At 44.8% G+C, this 19,899-nt stretch overlaps 1 protein-coding gene across 1 annotated transcript in view; it reads right to left on the bottom strand.

The window, feature by feature from the left end:
• PDGFRA (platelet derived growth factor receptor alpha) overlaps nt 1–19,899 on the bottom strand; it is a 46,862-nt gene that overhangs the window by 3,945 nt on the left and 23,018 nt on the right. The window contains exons 9-22 of the mRNA XM_007456076.1: nt 19,103–19,229; nt 17,851–18,044; nt 16,972–17,066; nt 16,619–16,751; nt 14,827–14,931; nt 14,332–14,442; nt 13,932–14,085; nt 12,904–13,070; nt 10,571–10,686; nt 10,087–10,209; nt 9,035–9,146; nt 7,845–7,944; nt 7,627–7,732; nt 6,134–6,375 (exon numbers count right to left, since the gene is read on the bottom strand). Of these exons, the coding sequence (XP_007456138.1) occupies nt 6,134–6,375; nt 7,627–7,732; nt 7,845–7,944; nt 9,035–9,146; nt 10,087–10,209; nt 10,571–10,686; nt 12,904–13,070; nt 13,932–14,085; nt 14,332–14,442; nt 14,827–14,931; nt 16,619–16,751; nt 16,972–17,066; nt 17,851–18,044; nt 19,103–19,229 (1,885 nt within the window). The remainder of the gene's footprint in view (nt 1–6,133; nt 6,376–7,626; nt 7,733–7,844; nt 7,945–9,034; nt 9,147–10,086; nt 10,210–10,570; nt 10,687–12,903; nt 13,071–13,931; nt 14,086–14,331; nt 14,443–14,826; nt 14,932–16,618; nt 16,752–16,971; nt 17,067–17,850; nt 18,045–19,102; nt 19,230–19,899) is intronic.

Consider the following 19,899-nt stretch of genomic DNA (forward strand, 5'->3'; position numbering starts at 1 on the left):
AGGAATGCCCCCCTCCTCTTACACCCAATCCCGCCTTGAGTCCTAAAGGCCCAGGTGAAGGCTCTTTACTTACTAGAGTAGGGTCTGAGAAGGGAGTTCTAGAGTCAGAAAGCCTTAGATCTGGAATGGTCCACCACTTACCAGCTGTGGGACTTCACACAAGTCCCTTAACCTCAACTTGTTTCCTTGCCTATAAAATGAGATGACAACAATGCCTGACAATATTCCTGTTTGTTAGGGAGATTAAATACAGCAGTAAGGCAATAACCATACAGCACTGAGCAGAGTACCTAGCACATAATAAGTGCTCGATAAATGTTAGTTATGATTATTGTTGCTGTTATCCAAACTCTGAATTTGAATAGGGCCCGGATATTAGATGATATCAAGGAATTGTTGTCAATTTTCTCATGTGTGGTCATGCTATTATGGCTATGTAGGAGAGTCTCCTTATTCTTAGGAGATGTGTGCTGGAATTTCAAATGATTTTGTTTCAGGTGACTTAGCAAGAAAAAAAAGTATGAGTGTATGTTTGTGATACACACAACGCCTACCATCTATATGTATATTATATATATAATATATAGGTAAAGCAAATGTGATACAGTGTTAACAACAGCTAAATCTAAGTGGTAGATATAGTCTTACAATTTTTCTGGACACTTAAAATTTTTCACAAAAAATTTTAGAAAATATTGTCTAGAGTCTCCAAGACTGTCACTATTGCCTGTCTTCCCTTCTCTGAACTCTTACTCTCTTACTATTATCCTGCCCTGTGTTGCTAAATTTTCATGTATCTCTTTTAGCTCCAAGCAGATTATCACCTGCTGATAGGCAGGACCATGGCTTCACCTCCTCATGGCGAGGCTGCAGCACCATGCTACACACACGGCATAGAAACCATACCATCAGCTGGGTGGCCACATGACGGAGTCTCACACATGCATACCAAAACAGAGGCTCTCACCCCTTTCCTACCTCTCTCCCCTCCTTTCCATATCAGTTTCCAAGCAGAGAACCAGGCCTGGCCAACAGAAGCCCACGGGAAGCAGTCTGCTACCCTCCACTGTGGGGCCCCTGTGGCCCAGAGAGCTCTTAGAACGTATGGGGCTACTGGACTGAGTTCCCCTTCATAACCCTCCAGGTTGGGCCCTTCCTTAAGACTGAGATTTTGCTCAGTTCCTAGTCTGTACTCCACCTTCCCTCCCCACTTATACCCTGGTCCTACAGCCTCACTGTGAACCCTAGTCCACTTGGCTGGTCTTAATAACCATCTAGTCCTGGCAGCCTCTCTCCCCAAGAGGCCAAACCCAGTTCCTGGGACCTTGGCCGATGGCTGGACTGTGAGCACAGAAGAAGCTAGCTTCCACCAAGACTCAGCACCACATCATCCTTGCTGCTCATCAGGCTTCACGGACGGGGGCTCCTAATGCTGATGACTGGGCTTATTTCTGGTTCCCAAGCCACAGTGCTCGTCTTGAAGCCCAGGACCTGACTCCTGATAGGCTCTGACCTAGCATCCCCAAGTCCTCTACAGCAAGGCCCTTTCTTTCTCAGGCCCACTCGCCTCCCAAGGCCAAGCATCCTGAGCCTGAGGAGGGTGTTCCACAAGACCACCATGCTCACTCCTGCCTGCCTACACCCAGAGCATCCCATCCCAGATCTGGAATCCCCCTTCTTTTATGGGCTGAACTGTATCCCACCAAATTCATATGTTGAAGCCCCAACCCCCAATGTGACAAATGTGGAGACAGGACCTTTAAGGAGGTAATTAAGGTTAAACGAAGTCATAAGGATGGGGCCCTAGCCCAGTAGGATTGGTGTCCTTATAAGAAGAGACACCAGAGATGCACACACAGAAAAAGCCCATGTGAGGACACAGCAAGAAGGTGGCCATGTGCAAGCCAAGGAGAGAGGCCTTGGGAGAAACCAAACCTGCCAACACCTTGATCTTGAATTTCCAGCTTCCAGAACTGTGAGAAATTCCTGTTGTTTAAGCCCCTTAGTCTGTGGTACTGTGTTAAGGCAGCACAAGCTAAGACACTCACCATCTCAGCCCACCTGTCAGGGCCACAGTCTCACTGACCTAGTGTAATCATTTGGGACATACTTTGTGTGATTCAGAGAAAACCAAATGTATCACCCTTACAGAAGTCCCAGTTTTCTAACACAACAACTAACTACCAACTAGAATTGCTCTCTCTGTGGAATACATGTCAAATTCTGAAGCCTTGTATACCCCTAGAACAGTTCTTGGCACCTTTCTTATGTTATTTATCCCAAAGTGATTTTCTAACTTTATTTAGAAGCAGAACCCTTTTATACAGTTGAAATATTCAAGGCCCTCAAACACAAAGTAACCAAATGGATGACAGATCTGGGGTATAGTGAGCACCCCAAGACCCACTGTTCAACCTTCTTCCCACCCCCAAGAAGTTCTACAAAAACTACCCAAAACTTGGAGAAACACTGTTTACTAAAGGAACATAAACACATTTAAAAATTGTTCTGAGCAGAGGATAAATAGAAAGGTAAGTCAGACAGCCCACTTTTCCCCATCTCCAAATCTCATCACAAAAACAAACAAAAACTATACTTTTAAAATTACCTGGTGCATACACATAAACAAGGGCTGTCTATATCTTATACCTAAATTGGTTGAGAGAGGTCACAGTTATAAGCCTCCAAAATAATAATGTCATGTGCTTCTGCCTATATATTTATATGTATTCAACTGAATGACAAAGAGACAGCGATATCCTGAATGAAGAGAGAGAGAGAGAAACTCATAAGCAACTTGGACCTTGAACCGGGGGCCACTATCACCACCTACCTTCTCCTGCCTCTGTCCAAGGGTTATGCAAAGAGAGCAAGGAAGTGGGGCACGGCCCCTCCACCTGGACCATACAAACCAACGGTTCTAGTGCTGGCTGTGCATTGGCATCACGCTGGTAATAAATTAATGGGTCTACTAGGTATGATCACCAGTGGCTGCTATTGTCACAAAAAGAGACAACGGTACAGCATGTACCTCCTGTACACAGCATCATCTTTGAAGCACATTTACCAAAAATCTACTGAGTCAGATCAAGCCTCTAGACTAACTACCAATTTCCAACAAATATAGGAGACAGAAGCATATGATAAAACTCACAACAGTAATGCAAGCAGCAAAATTCTGAATGTGGGAACTCTACAGGCAAATGCTCTGGTTTTTACACAAACAACATGCAAAGGGGCTAAAAGAGGCAGAACGAACTTATAGAGCTCTATCGACCAATGTCAACGTGTGACTCTTATTTGGGTCTTGAACAGAACAAACTAAATGTAAAATAATATTTATGAGAGAATCAAGGAAATTTGAACACTGACTGGATATCTGATGCTTTTAACTATTTATTGTCAATTTGGGGGGTGAAATAATGGTACTGTAGTTATTTTTAATAACTATAGTTATTTTTAAAAATAGAGCCCTTATCTTTTTGAGATGTATGCTGAAATATTATGGGTGAAATGATATGATGTCTAGGATCTGCTTCAAAATAATCCAGAGTGAAGTGGTGGAGGAGGAGTAGATATGGCTACGCAAGCAGACAGGTCATGGGTTCATCAACACTGAAGTCGAGTGGTGGGTACCTGACAGTTCACTATACTGTTTGAATTATGCATGTTAGAAATCTTCCATAATACAAAGTTAGAAAGAAAGAAAGAACAAATCAGCCAGAGAGTGCTTTGTGCCTCACTCCCAGAGATTATCATTTGTTGGCCTGGGTGAGGCTTCTATAGCAGTAGTTATCAAATCTCCCCAGGTGGTTCCAACTTGCAGCCAGGGTTTAAAACCGCTGATGGGGACTTCCCTGGTGGCGCAGTGGTTAAGAATCCGCCTGCCAATGCTGGGAACATGGGTTTGAGCCCTGGGTGGGGAAGATACCACATGCCGCAGAGCAACTAAGCCCGTGCGCCACAACTACTGAAACCCGCACGCCTAGAGCCCGTGCTCCGCAACAAGAGAAGCCACCGCAATGAGAAGCCCACGCACCACAATGAAGAGTAGCCCCCGCTCTCCACAATTAGAGAAATCCCAGGCGCAGCAACAAAGACCCAATGTAGCATGAATGAATGAATGAATGAATGAAACCACTGATGTAGCGTCAAATAGCCCCTTACAGTCCGCCTCTCAACTTTCTCCTCGGTCTGAATTAAGAAACTAAATAAGAAAACAGCAAGAAGGATTTCTCTGGTGGTCCATTGGTTAAGACTCCAAGCTTCCACTGCAGGGGATGTGGGTTAGATCCCTGGTCGGGGAACTAAGATCCCACAAGATCCCACCCACGTGCTGTGGGGCCAAAAAAGAAAAGAAAAAAGAAAAAAGAAAAAGAACAGCAAGAGAGGCTTATATTATTTCAGTAATCATAGTTGCTGTGTCAGTTTGATCAAATTATTTGAGGACTTAGGTCAAAGGCTCTCCATCAGGGAAACATGTCCCTTCCTGGCCTAGACCTCCACAAGCTCCAGGGAGCAAATATAGGCAGTACACTCTTTGACATTGGTCTAAGCAATATGTTTTTGGATCTGTCTCCTCAGCCAAGAGCAACAACAACAAAAATAAACAAATGGGACCTGATCAAACCTTTTGCACAGCAAAGGAAACCAATTACAAAATGAAAAGGGAACCTACTGAATGAGAGAAGATATTTGCAAACAATATGTCTGATAAGGGATTAATAACCAAAATACATAAAGAACTCATACAACTCAATATCAAAAAACCCCAAACAGGGCTTCCCTGGTGGCGCAGTGGTTGAGAGTCTGCCTGCCAATGCAGGGGACATGGGTTCGTGCCCCGGTCCGGGAAGATCCCACATGCCGCGGAGCGGCTGGGCCTGTGAGCCGTGGCCGCTGAGCCTGCGCGTCCGGAGCCTGTTGCTCCGCAACGGGAGAGGCCACAACAGTGAGAGGCCCGCGTACCACAAAAACACAAACAAACAAACAAACAAAAAAACCCCAAACAATCCAATTAAAAATTGGGCAGAGGACCTGAATAAGCATTTTTCCAAAGAAGGCATACAGATGGTCAACAGGCACATGAAAAGATGCTCAACATCACTAATCATCAGGGAAATGCAAATCAAAACCACAATGAGATATCACCTCATACCTGTCAGAATGGCTATCATCAAAAAGACAAGAAATAACAAGTGGTGGTGGGATGTGGAAAAAAGAAAACCCTAGTACATTGTTAGTGGGAATGTAAATTGGTGCAACCACTATGGAAAACAATATAGAGGTTCCTCAAAAAATTAAAAATAGAACTACCATACGACGCAGCAGTTCCACTTATCGGTATTTATCCAAAGAAGATGAAAACACTAATTCGGAAAGATATGGGCACCCCAGTGCTCTTAACAGCATTATTTACAATAGCCATGATATGGAAGCAACCTAAGTGCCCATCGACCGACGAATGGATAAGGAAGATACGGTATATATACACAATGAAATACTCAGCCATAAAAAAGAATGAAATCTTGCCATTTGTGACAACGTGAATGGACCTGGACGTGAATGGACCTGGAGGGTGTTATACTTAGTGAAATGAGTCAGAGACAAATACTGTATGTTTTCATGTGTATGTGGAAACTAAAAAATCAAAACAAATTAACAAACAAAACAAAAACAGACTCACAGAGAAAAAACTAGTGGTTACCAGAGGGGAGAGGGGCAAAGTAGGTGAATGGGATTAAAAGGTACAAACTACCAGTTATAAAATAAATAAATCACAGGGATGGAATATACAGCACATATAGGGAAATAATCTATAATTTATAATAACTTTATATGGTGTATAATCTATAAAAATATAAAACCACTATGTTGAACACTTGACACTAATATAATATTGTAAGACAACTATATTTGAGTAAACTAAAAAAAAAAAAAAAATTTAAAGAATCATCTGGGAAGCATTTTCAAAACTAAACAGACCCCTGGGGGTTCTGCCACTGGCTCCCCCAGGACAGATTCAGCACCAGGAGGGCCTCACAATGGGGCAATGGCTCCTTCCCTTTCAGGTGCGCTGGGGGAGGGGAGGGGAGAGAGAGAGCTCGGTGGAAAGCTGAGGTCTCGTGTCTACCTGTGTCTGTTCCTTTTGCCCAGGTCTTCCTCTTCAGGAACAGGGTCGATGTCAGGCAGAGGGATGATGTAGCCACTGTCTGCGCTCAGCCTCTGCTCGTCGAGGCCACCCTCCCAGTCCTTCAGCTTGTCCTCCTCGTTTTTGTAGGTGACGCCAATGTACGCATTGTCGGAGTCCACGCGCATACGTGCCACGGCGGGATGGTCACTCTTCAGGAAGTCCAGGTGGATCTTTTCATAACTCTGCAAATGTTCATTTCACATAGTTACTCAAGGGTTACTGACATGACAGAACTGCAAAAAAGAACACAGATGCTCAGAGCTTACTATTTTTTAACTGTTGACAACTGAAGGAGAGTCAGGTGTTAACTGTTCCCCGGAGATGTGTAACATGAAGAAAGGGCCACCCGTGGCAGAGATCTCCTGCTGGTAGGTCTTGAGATACCAAGAACCCCTTCTCAGTCAGTAGCTACAGCTGTGTCCCCATACGCACACACTCCCTTCTCTGGGACTAGCATGGACCCTTCTGGTCCTCCACATCACACAGTCTCTCCAGGGCTTGGATGGGTCCCAATAAGAGGTGAACAGGGCTTCCACTGGGAGCACCATACCAGAAATCTTCCTAATCCCCAAACACTGGAGAAATGTAATTCAAAACTTAGGGACCATTGATCTAAAAAAGACCCCATTTTCAACAATAGCTCCAGTCCGTTCCCATCAACACAATTTCACCAACCAGAGTGTCTCTGACTTTCCTATCGTTAATTTCCTTCCTTCCTTCTGCCTCCCTTATGGCAGTTGTAAGGGGCAGCGAGATAATCGATAAACAAAAGTATTTAACTTCCAGTTCAGCTAACACTGCTCTTCCTTGAGAAGAAGGAAGAGAAGCAATAAGTATGGAAAACCTACATGGTGACTGAATCTAAGAAACTGAGTTTATGACACAAGTGTGTCTGGGTTTCCTTCTCAGCATCTCAGCAAAAATTTGTTTCATTCATTACCGTATCCTGCTTGGTTCCATGAAATTATATTTGTTCCTTTGAACAATGCTTCCTATTCCACAAAAAACCAGCTGGAGCCACAGATAACAGCTGAGGTTGTTCCTTCCAGTCGGCTGGTAAAAGCCAATTTCGCATGGATTTAAGTGCATTCAAATTAGCGATTTAATGGCTGTGGATGCTCTGAGACTTCTAACTGCACAGTAGCTTCAGATACTCAAACATATGGAGAATGAAGTGCTTACAGGTGTTGCACACTCAGGATGAAAGGGAGCCGTGCAGGAAGAGGAGGGTTTCTACTCATCATTGCTACCAAGGGCCCAGGGAGCACTCCCTGAAGCCCCGGCCACTGGATTCACACAATCTTTTTCCTCCTTTGAAAACGCTCCTTTAAAATAGTGTTGAACAGTACTGCTCTCCTGTGCAATGACCGGCTGTTGACTCCTCCCTTTGCCCATTCCTTTCCACCCACCCATCTTAAGAGGCTCAGACAAACCTTTTTATATTGTCCAGGCAGCAGATTCTCCACAATCTCACTCAGGTGGTAAAAGGAGGGTCTCTTCTCTGGCTCACTGTTCCAGCACTTTACCATGATCTCGTAGCTGGAGAAGCACAGGACTCACAGTGGGCACAGGGAGGAACGTCAGGGCACCCCCTACCCCCATAGCCCCACCGGGCATGAACACAGGCCCACGGGATAGCAAGGGGGCTCACACTTCACTGGTGGCGTGGTCAGGCTTGGCCATCCGGTACCCACTCTTGATCTTATTGTAGAAAGTAGAATCCACCATCATGCCAGGGTAGGGTGTGCCACCTGAGGACCCAAGAAGAAAATGACCAGGACTGACGAGTGTGTGGTACACTGTTGAAACGCTTGGCACCTTTAGAAAATGTTTGGGGATCCCCGCCTTGAAGCATCGGTTCTTCCAAAGAAATTAAGTGTTATCATCTGCTTGATTTCACAGCCTTGCCCAATGGAAAGTCACTTCCATCAGACATGTTCAAATCATTAAGGCAGCAGTCTTGAAATGTCTAGATAATTCTCTGTTTGTAACAGGATACGAGACTCAGTTAAGCCACATGCTTGGGTGACCCACAGTGACATCTATGGAGGGATGAACTAGGGTCGAAAAAGGAGAACAGGCAGGGAAAGCCCTTTACTGTCACATCAGGACAATGGTGGATTCATGAAACATTTCACATTTCTGTGGCCAAGGCCAGGTCAAGTTTAGTTTCCTTCCAAAACTACTCCAGGACTCCTCTGTTCTCTGAGCTTCCATTACAATTTTAAATCAGGACCACACAGCTTATCATTAAATGTGTGAGTTCCATCTCCCCAGGTGAACTGTCTGGAAGTCAGGGCCGTGAATCACCCCCTCGCAGGGCCCTCACCTGGTAGCTCGGGGCACCTGTGTTCTTCAGTAACCTGTGCCTGACTTACTGAATGACTAGACGGTTTCTCTCCTCCAGAATGATGACCAGGAAGGGAGTCACCATTCCCCTTCCCTCACTGCTCGGCTTTCACTGAGTGTCCATCACCATGAGGTGAGGGAGGGCGAGTCCCCACTGGTGAACCCACTTAACCCAAAGTCCAAGGTGAAGAAGCAGCAGGTGAGTGAATGTCATCAGGAGCATTTCCAGTAGGAGACAGTCCCTCTGATGTAGCTCGAAGGAGAAGGGGGGCAAAGGCCAGGGGTGAGGGCACAGTTCCCCAAGACCCCTTCTCGGTCTGCTCGGACACACACTAGCCAGCGTATGTGCACAACATGTGAATCGGCTGCAGTGCACCTGACCCACGCTAGGTATCTTAACGTTGTTTACATCCTGGAGCTTGGAAAACACAGCACCTCCCTCTCAGTGTTGTTCCAGAACAACCCAAACAAGCAGAGATGTCAGGCCCATACCGAGGGAAAAGATCTCCCAGAGCAGAATGCCGTAAGACCAGACGTCGCTCAGTGTGGTGTAGAGGTTATCGAAGATGCTCTCAGGAGCCATCCACTTCACCGGGAGAAAGGTCTGCAGGGAAGCGGGGAGGACGTTAAACCCAGCACATGCAGCTATGATCTACAGCAGCAGGGATAGAAAGGGGTTCTCTCGAGGCTTATAGCTTGCACTGGCAACCTTGCCCCACAGGAGTGTCTCTTTAGTTCACTTCTGTACTCTCGGCACTCAGGAGGGCCTGGCACCTAGTGGGTGCTCAGTACGTATTTAACGAATGATGGATGGTCACTGCTGCCTCTTACACCCTTCCAAGGAATAACATGCCAAGATATTTAATCCTTAATTTCTACCCCAAGAGCGTGAGCCCTGAATGGACCTGTCCCCTATTTTCAGGTCTTCCTAGGAACAAAATTAAGAACAGACCTAGTGACCGGAGAGCCAGTTACATTTCTGAACTATGAGAAAGAGCGGGGAGAAGGTTCAAGTGTAGGACAGAATGACTATCTTTAAGGAAACTACGCCTCTAAGATGTATTAACTCAAATGGCTTTAACATTTTAGGGGTCATAGACACCATTTGAAAATTTGATAAAAGAGGTGCTCTCCTTGGAAATAAGTGCACAACTTACATATTAATAACTTAACACTTACGGGCTGCTTTGTACGTGCCAGGCACTCTCCTAAGCATTTTACATGAATCCAGTGATCTAATACTCTGCAGCAACTCAGGAGATAGGTACTAATGTCACTTCCCTGATACAGATAGGGAAACCGAGGTACAGAAAGGCCAAGTAACTTGCCCCAAGTCCCCACACTAGTAGGTGCTGGAGATGGTGCTCACACCCAGGGAGTCTGTCTGTAGAGCCTGTGCTTTTCATACTGACCCCTGGAGCCCATTCATGAATGTCATGGACTCTGTGTTAAAAATCTGGCCACTGAATGGCTGGAAGCAACACCTGCTTTCAGAGATGCAAGTGAGGGAGGGCGAGCACGCCAAACAAGGTGCGAGCACGTACGCTGCCTTTTGACACGTAGTTCGAATCATGCATGATGTCTCTGGCCAGGCCAAAGTCACAGATCTTCACAATCTTCCCTTGCGCCAGGAGGACATTGCGAGCGGCCAGGTCCCGGTGGACACACTGCGCAGAAAGGGAAGAAATGACGGGGAGTGTCAATCCACCTGCGCTAGACAGCATCACCCCTGCAAGACCGGCCACTTCATGCGGGCGCTTGGAGCTGCCTGGCACACAGCCTCAGGGGGGCTGTCCTGGCATAAAGAGCTCCCCTCTCTCAGGCTCTCATCCCAGTCCCTCCCGAGAGGAACAAAGCTCTGGAGAAAAGTAGACACCTGATCCTGTTGGATGCCCCGCTCTGCTTTGGGGATGAGGAAGAGAGAAGCAGCCATTGCTACAGGCTTCTCCACGATCTCCCTTCCACGCTCACCTTGCTCAGATCTGTGGCCTGGGTCTAAAGAAGTCTCTGTCCCCTGAATACACTTACATTTTTTGAAGCCAAAAACTCCATTCCTCGGGCAACTTGATAGGTAAAGCTCAACAAATCCAACAAAGTAAGGCCTTCTGAGTTATCATCCGAAAGGAGGTTTTTGACTTCTGAGTCTGCAGGAAAGGAATTAAGTGTGTTGGTGCTGGCGGACAGCATGAAACATCACCCACCTTGATACTCCCGAAGGGCTGCGCCACTCGTCAGACTGCGGAGGCTTGTCCAAAGAACACACTTAAGATCATCTTGTTACAGTTTCTAAACCTCACAGGGGGGTGTGTAAAATATGCAAAAGTGCTCTCTTTAGAAAGAAATACACCTGTAGAAACACATACCTGGTTTAAGTATATATATAAGTATATATGATTCCATAAGGACCAGTATCATGCGTTCTCACACATATTTTGTTGTTTGCCTCCCAAATTTCTTTTTTCAATCTTAGTTAGCAAATCACCTCAGCCACTTTAAACACGCACACACACACACACACAAATCTTCCGTAAGGAATGTACACGAGGGCTCTTTACAAAAGCAGCTTCTAGGAATTGCTTTTTTTTTCTTTTTAAAGCCACCTTCATAGTACTTGGCTTACTTTGTGAATAAAATGAGCCACCAGTCCAACTAGAGGTAGCGATCTTAAAGGTCAGTGCCAAAGACTTTGCGCGTAGTTCCCTTTCTTTGTAACTTGTCCACTTTCCCCAGTTGGTCCCCTCTGGAAGGGTCCCAGGGTTTTCGAGGAAGGAGGCAATCTAGGCCAGCAGTTCTCAGCACTTTTTGAAAAAGTTCAGGCATGTGAAGAGTAGCTGCAGCCCTTCACATTTTTCCAGCCAGAAAGCAATGGTCTGCCTGCCAACCGGGCCTGGGCTGAGCATGAATCAGGTTCCCCTGACATCTAGAGCCACGTCCAGCCTGGGAAGCAATGTAAACTATTTTTTAACAATACAGGAGGGGAAAGGAAGGACTGGTTCCGACAAGACTCACTGGCTCATCTTTTAAAAGGGCTTGGAAGTTTACCCAGTTGGCAATGAGATGTGAATGGACCTTGGAGCTGCAGGAGTGGAAAATATTATTCTGTACTGTGCTTTGCAAAACAAGCACATTCTTTTTTTAATGACTATACCTTTCACTTAAGAACCCTGAAAGCATCCAGACTACATTAATGATTTTCAAAACAATTTCCATGACAGCTCAACACCGTTTTGCAGGGACCAACGGGGGTTCTCAGACCCAATAATACAAGATTATGGAACAAGGCATCGTCAGATCTATCTAGCAGCCTCCTCCCCACTCCAAGCCTGTGATGACAGTAGAAACCTGGAAGGACCACCCCCCAGCAGATGTGGGGTGGTCCATCTGCTATGGGCATCAGCTAGGCTCCCCGGAGTTTACAAATCAATTCAACCCTGCCACATGCTCATCTGCTTTGAAAACAAACGGATCTTCCTTCAAACAACATTCAGTAGCAAAACCCAACACCCTTGTCAGAAAATATAACCTCAAACTGTCCACTTTCCAGTTTCTAACACAAACTGGATATTAGCAAAGCTAAAAACAAGGGCTATTGAACTCACAGATATTAGAGATTTATATAATTAAATTAAAAAAAATATTAGGAACCAATATAAGATTGCCAGCTTTTAATTTTTCCAAGGGTACTGAGAAAAAACATCAACTACCACCATACTTTCATTTAAAGAAGAAGAAAAAAAAAAAGTCACGTTAACACCAAAAAATGGATACCATTATGTCAGAATAAACAATTCTTTAAAACGACTACATTTTAAAATGTACATTACAGGGATATAATGTACAACATGATCAATATAATTAACACTGCTGTATATTATATATGACAGTTAAGAGAGTAAATACTAAGAATTCTCATCACAAGGAAAACAATTTTTTTCTTTTTCTTTTATTTTGCATCTGTGTGAGATGATGGATGTTCACTACACTTACTGTGGTGATCATTTCATGATGTTTGTAAGTCAAATCATTATGCTGTGCACCTTAAACTTACACAGTCCTGTATCTCAATTATATCTGAATAAAACTGGACAGAAAGATAAAATTAATAAAATAAAATAATTACATTTAAAGTCTGAAAAATTTATTACATTAGGTCTATCTTTATTCTTTTTCTTTTTTCAATTCACAGGCCACAGACCTTCAAAAACATGTCACAGACTCAGTTGTGCAGATCTGCAGTTAGGAACCATGTGGCCTGGCGGTCCTACTTACCAGGCCTGCTCAGCATCTTCTGAGTATTTTAGGTATCATATTAAACCACTGGAAGATCACAACACCCAAAGCATAAGCAAAGACACCTTTACCTAACATGGATTTCTTCTTATATGAGGCTGGGCGATCATACAGCGCTCTCTGGATGTCTGAGTACTTAGAAACTTCTTTCCTTTCCAGCATGGGGACATACTGTGTGGTGTCTGCTTGCTTCATGTCCATGTAGTCACCGTTGTTTTCAAAAGATAAAATAACGTAACTGTAAAAACAGAAAAAGAAACCTTAGCCAGGCTGTCCTCTGGAGTGATCGCCCGACATCCAGTAGATGACAACTAGGTACCCACCACATGTGAGGCAGTGGTGGCCATGGGGGCGGCACAGGGAACAAAAGCACAACCACCCGTACCCTTCACGAGGGTGGTCTAGTCGCGGGGATGAGCATCAATCAATGATCACACAAACACATGGACCATCTCAACTCAGCTGTGTCTGTCTTTATTCTGTTTTTCAGTTCACGGACCACAAACCTGCACCACATGACCAAGTGGCTTGGGCAGACAAATCCTGCTACTCAATAAACTTAGCACCAATCTGGTGTCCATTGAGTAAATTAATATGAAGTGAACTCACGTCCTTTCTGATCTTACAGAACTTCGTATCTACAGAGATCTTTTTAGCCACTTTAGACTGCTACGGTGGGGATCGTCACTTCATTGGCTTGACTAACAGGCACAGGGTTCAGCAAGGACCAGTATCTCAAACTTAGAAGTTTCTCACAAGATATGAGTACTGGGGCATCCCTGGCCAGAGATGCATTTAGAGGTCTTAAGTAGAACACACATAAACAGCAAACTGGTTCCCAGAACTATTCCAACCCTCACTCTCATTCAAACCTATCAGGAAACCTGTCCCCAACATGATATCCTGGTTCAAAACACCTGCAGACATCAGGTATCTCTCAGCACCATGTTACAGGATGATGGAGCAGGGTAGTTGACTCTAAGTCTTGCTACCTCCTGGCACTGAATCTGCAGACATGGCCTCTATTAGGACATGGGTTCTCTCCACTGGTGAAGCTCATAAGACGACGATTCACAACAGTGTCTCTCTTCGCACCTACCTTCGTGTGCTTTCGTCAGCAGGGTTCAATCCAAAAATGTCCAGCTCTTTCTTTGGCTTCTCTGGGTGGCGGCTCAAGAAGCTGTCCCTATTCTTATGCAAATAGTTGACCAAATCCCCATAGAAGCAGTACTCAGTGATGATGTAAATGGGGCCTGTGGGGTCCAAAACCAGTTGGAGATGAGCATGAAAATGAAGGACAGAAGAGCCATGAATTACACCGTGTCTACACTGGTAAGAGATGCTGCTCAAGAACAGTGAGCTTCCCTCGATAGAATCTAGTCAAGAACTCCATTCAAGGGACTTACATTTGCTGGCATGTTTGGGAATTAAAAAGCCTAGACAGTCTTCACAACCGTAGTGCTCTATGAAAATCCTCACTCTCAGGTGAGCAAGCCTACCTGACTTGGTGCAGGCTCCCAGCAAGTTCACAATGTTTAAATGCGGCCCCAGGTGGGTCATTATCTTCAGTTCAGACATGAGAGCTTGTTTTTCACTGGATCTGGCTGTGGCTATTGAAGAAATAAATCACGTATCGGTTCAACTAAACTATTTACTACCCAGAAAAAGCCAAAAACATGGCTAATCCTACGACTGGACATCATTTTATTTAACAACAGTCTAAAAGAGAAACTGATTCAGTCTAAATGCTAATAACTAATCCCTAGTCTTCAGGGTAAAAAGAAGCCACTAAAAATAACTCTTGATTTTCCAACATAAAGGCAACAAGAACAATCTAAATAAAACTAACTGACAAAAGAATCTAAATATGCATAAAACCTAGAGTCAAAAGAACCAAGATCTAGTCCTAAACTTGGCATTTAATGGCTGTGTGATTTTGAGCAATTTACTTAAATATCTCCATGTTCAAAAAATCCCCAGAAAGGGGCACTTACGTTTTAGCATCTTCACTGCTACTTTCATGACAGGTTGGGACCGACTTAATCCATAGGCAGTTCCTTCAACCACTTTCCCAAATGCACCAGAGCCCAGGATACGACCTGTGGGCAACCAGCACCATCAACACATGCAGAATCAAGCATCTCATCAGCTTCATTTACCGCGGCCAGTGCTCATGGGTACACAGCTGGGTGGTGTTTCTCCCATATGGAGGAAGCATAATGATTCCTCCAAGTCATCATGTCAAAACCAGAACTGAGCCCACGGGGAAGGAAATTAGTATAACTGCTTTTGTCAAATAACATTGGCAAAGGAAAGGAAAACACAGGCGGGAAGAAAGAGGGTGTAGCCCTCGCTGGTGTGAGCACTCTGTCTACCAGCTGGAGAACCGGGCCAAACCGTGGGCTCTGAGGCACTTGCTTTCTGTGACTCTGGCCCAAACCTCCTGGTTCTCTACCCTTCTGTTTTCCGCACACACAAACAGGGGCATCTTTTGCATCAATAAGCCTTTATCCACTGGAAATACTTCAGTATTCAAGACATCACGGATTCTAAGCAGTGATGAAGACAACTTCGGGCTGGCTCCCTTGCTGCCTGTTTCTTAGACGAGGAAGGGCAAAGGCTAAACATGCCCTAGGAGCACAACACTTTGCCACACGCTGGGAGATACAAAATGAAATGGAAGCTCTGGTCCCCACTCTTAAAAGAGCTCACAGTCTAAAACAGATGTTTCTGCCAAGCCAGGGAAAGACTCGGCTCATAAAAGGGCACTAACAGCCAACACTGCCTGTGACTGCATGTCCGCATGGCTGGAAACTGTTCCTGGAAAGGTGCTGCTTCCCTAGCAACTTGACAACGCACAGGAGCAGAGAGACACAGGAATGCCTCTTGGTACGTTAGGGATGTTGCCCTTTTTCTCCATGTTTTATTACTTTTTAACTTCCCTAAGCTCCTCATCGCTTTTTGTAAAACAGGGGAGAAAATATAATAAAGAAAGCTTAGTTCCCAGGTATAGGTATGTGAATAGGGTGTCTTGTTTGATTTCAGTTTAAGTAACTCTGTAAGAAGACCTAACTTGGCTGTACTTTGGAATGAGACAAGTGGATAATGTTAAAATGCCTTTGGCATCCTCTCAAGTACATACTGTTAGAATAGTCATGACGACACAACCTCTAGCTCTAACTTTCATTTGCCTTTGTCCTGTTTTCATTCATTCAGAATATGTGATTTTAAAAAAACCAAAAAAATCCCTTGGACTAAAGCTTCATGTTCTTGGTCTCAGCCCACGACTGAAAAGTTTGTGATAAGCTGGGTTGATGATTTTTTCATGTTTGTTTTAAAAGGAACCTATATTTTTATATTCTATATTTTAAAGAAGTATCTAATAATCCTCAGAATGTACTGAGTCAAAATATATTTTCCGATTGTCCTCATTCATTTCTCATCTGTTCCTTTTTAGTTGTAGAAATTCGTCTCATTTTCAATTGGTGTCATTTCCAAAGCAAAGCCACTTTGATGGGTATCTTTGGCAGGCCTCCTCATATTCTCTTCTCCCTTTGTAAAATGTTCTTTAACTGTAATTTGCTAGGGAAGGAGGTAAAAACAAATCATTGCTGTGATTCAATTAACTCATTTTCAAGAGAGAAAAATATTTCTGAAAGCCAATTTCTAATGCTTAGCTTCTACTAAGCACAAGCGCAGATCCTTTATTCCTCCACAGGCCTGTAAAGAGTAAAGTTGCGTACAAATCAAAGGGAGTCTTGGGAGATCACCCCAGTAGGAGCTTACCAAGCACTAGTCCATCTCTTGGAAACTCCCATCTCGAGTCATAAGGCAGTTGCATCGGGTCCACATAAATATATTCATGTCCATCGGGGCTGATTGATTCAATGACCCTCCAACGAATTTCATACCTTGGTTTCTATAAATGACCAGGACAGGTAACTGGTGAATTACCAACGTCCGAATGTACCAAAGCTTAACCGCAGCAGCAGAATGACCGGACACAGTAGGATTCAATAACGTTCACTCATCATGTTGTTACTGAGCTCCTTCTCTGGGCCAAGCCCTGAACTAGGTTGCTCTCCTTCTTGTTCTTAATTGGTTTCAAATAGTTTTAGTTCTTTAAAAAAAATATCTACCTGTTTCCAAATGACAACCAGGACAATGAGTGAGATGATTACAATCACCAACAACACCAGGACTGCGGCCGCCACCGTGAGTTCAGAACGCAGAGCTAGAGGACGAGAGACAGAGAGAGAGAGAGGCAATGGTGGAGAACTTGCACAAACACGCGGGAGGGCAGGAAGGCAGGGTGGCTGTTTCTGGGCCAGAAATATTTCCCTACTGGTGGAGAAGCATAAGAGCTGTCAGGCTTATTTGGGGGATGGGCAAGATCATCTCTCAGTTATCTACATGCATGAAACTACTCCAGCTCTTCCCTTAGAAGGGCAAGGGACAAAATTCAGTTGGGAACAAAATACTTTCCCCAAAGGTCCTCCAACATTAACCTTCTGGACAAAATATGAATTCGAATATAACTATTAATAAGTGAGATTGAGAGCTACCATTAGTAGCATAAGTTTAGAACGTAAGTGCAGAAAATCAAGTTCAGTTATTTTGAAAGGTTACCGTTTACTTATATTGCTTTTGGCTTCATTGATTTTTTTTTTTTTTTTTTTTTAAGAATTCCACCTGTCTCAACTGTTATGAAGAGCAATAAGGCGGAAGATCCTGCTTCCCCATCCTCCATCCCCACACGCTCAGACCAAAGAGACTGGGTATACGGCTAGACAAGCAAAATGCCGAGGGGCCTCTGCACAGTGCGGTTTGGGATTTGAATCTGAAAGAAAGGGCTCCCACACAGATGCCCAGAGAAGGCCCGTTAAGAGCATCCGGAGCTGAATTTCCACCGAGGGACCTTCATTCCTACGGGACCCCATCTGGGATTCAAAGTTCCGCTTGAGAGGGGAAGGGCTCGGCTGCTGACTTGGCGTTGTCCTGACCCGCGAGCTACTCACTGGGAGCCACCAGCTTCAGCTCTCGGCTCCCCACCCCGAGGAGATTCTTAGCTAGGCATCGCACTGCAATGGTTTCCTCCACTTTGGCGAATGTCACTTGGCCCTGCACCATGCTCCTGTCTCGGGGGTGGACCTCCGTGATGATGTTTGAGACATTGTTGGCCAAAATCGTCCATGAAGTTTCATTATTACATCTGGAGACGGAGGAAAAAGGGTATAGGTATGGAGCCAATTACGGAGAGTCATGGGGGTTGGTGGAGCAGTGAGAATCATCTAAGACGGCAAGCAGCCCTGACTTTGTCTGCATCTGGGGGGGCTACAGGTCGATTTTCTTATTTTATGTGCAGATTAACATTCAACACCTTGTTCTACAAGAGAGAATGAGCTACATGTGGGTGTTTAAAAGTTAACTGGTTATGAGGACAAGGCAGAGATAAACAAGTTCAATCCAATAGAACTACCCACCCCAAGCCTTGAACCCATGAACAACCTGGACTTCAAGAATGTTTAACTATCCCAACGTCCCACCCCTCCGAAAAGGCCTGCTGCCCTCCCTTCTCTCCACCCACACTGTGAGGACCCCCTCAGGTGTCACTAGGGTTAGACCTCGATGCCAGCTCCAGTCTGGATCCAAGTCTGCTGCCTTGTGGCCTGCGGGGGGTGTAGGTCTAGGAGTCTCCGTCTCCAGGAGAAGCAATGAGGCTTCTGAGCACAGCAGTCACTACAGGTGGGAGTGCAAATGTGCTGCTCACGTGCCCGTCGGAGAAAGGTGAGGGATGGGGGCTGAAGGAGGGACGGGTACCTTAACTCCCGCCACAGAGCAGGTAGTGAGAAGTCACCTGGGCAGTACTTTCATTTATTTTCACGTGCCAGTCTAACCACCAAATAACATTCACCACAGATGAAATGTGAGATGAAACTGGGGGCCAGGGTAGTAAAAATCCTCTTACAGCAGTTCTTTAGATTCAGGCTCTTTTCAGAATAGAGACCCTTTGAGAATCTGCTGAAAGCTGTCGACCTTCTTACAGCTACTCAAGAACACAGAAGTGCACCTGCACGCCTGCATGCACACACACACACACGAGGTCCATGTTCGGAACCCTATCTTGTAGTTTATGAGACTTAGGCCAAATAAGAATCACAAACACACAAAAAAAGGGCCAGCAAAAGAAGTAAAATGCACTTGAGGTCCTTTGTCCCAAGGAAGAAACATTCTGACCACAAATGGAAAAGGAATGTGTGATTTCCATACTTCTTAATATCCTTGCAAATCATCCACTCAATATCAGGAAGAGGGGTTCCTTCAGCTGTGCATCTCACTGTCTGGCCCCCATTAGAGCCATGGTGGTCATCGACCAAGTCCAGAATGGATGACGGAACTGCAAGAGGTGAAAAGAAATCAGAATTGAATGGTTCGTGTCCCAGAACTTCTGGGAATTACGAAGTGGAATTCCAAGAGTTCAGAACTTGTCCGCGTGACATTCAAACCTACAAATCAAGCAGCCACTGAGTCATGTGCACAGTAACACTCCAGTTTGGGCAGACCCACTTGGGTAAGAGCATGGTCACATTTTCAGTGATTTGGCGTTTATGCCCCGTGGTGTTTTAAATCCTCAGTGAAGAAAGCAAAAAGCCCCTGTGGTTATTTGGCTTGAAAGGCAAGAAGGCTCTTAAAATTATATTATAGCTTGGGAATCATCTAATGGATTCATCTAAATGGTAAAATCTAAAGCAGCATTTACCAAAGTGCATCTATGGGATATTATTAGGTTTTAAAGATGTTTTTTCAACCTGGGATCAAATAATTTAGAGATATGCTGATACTTGTATCATAGATTGACTGTGAGGGTCAAATGAGCCCACCTAAGGCAGTATGTGGCCCAAGGTAGGTGAGTAGGCTCTGAACCAGAATGTAAAAGACTTGGGCACTCCTTTCTGGGAAGGGCCACTGTTCGAGGTCTACAAGGAAAGCAAAGCAAAAAGGCCAAACACTCTGGAACAATCTAAGGTCATCCAGACCAAAAAGCATCATGTCACTCTTTCAAGAGC

Source organism: Lipotes vexillifer, unplaced genomic scaffold (assembly GCF_000442215.2).
Source record: "Lipotes vexillifer unplaced genomic scaffold, Lipotes_vexillifer_v1.1 scaffold42, whole genome shotgun sequence".
Lineage (NCBI taxonomy): Eukaryota > Metazoa > Chordata > Mammalia > Artiodactyla > Lipotidae > Lipotes > Lipotes vexillifer.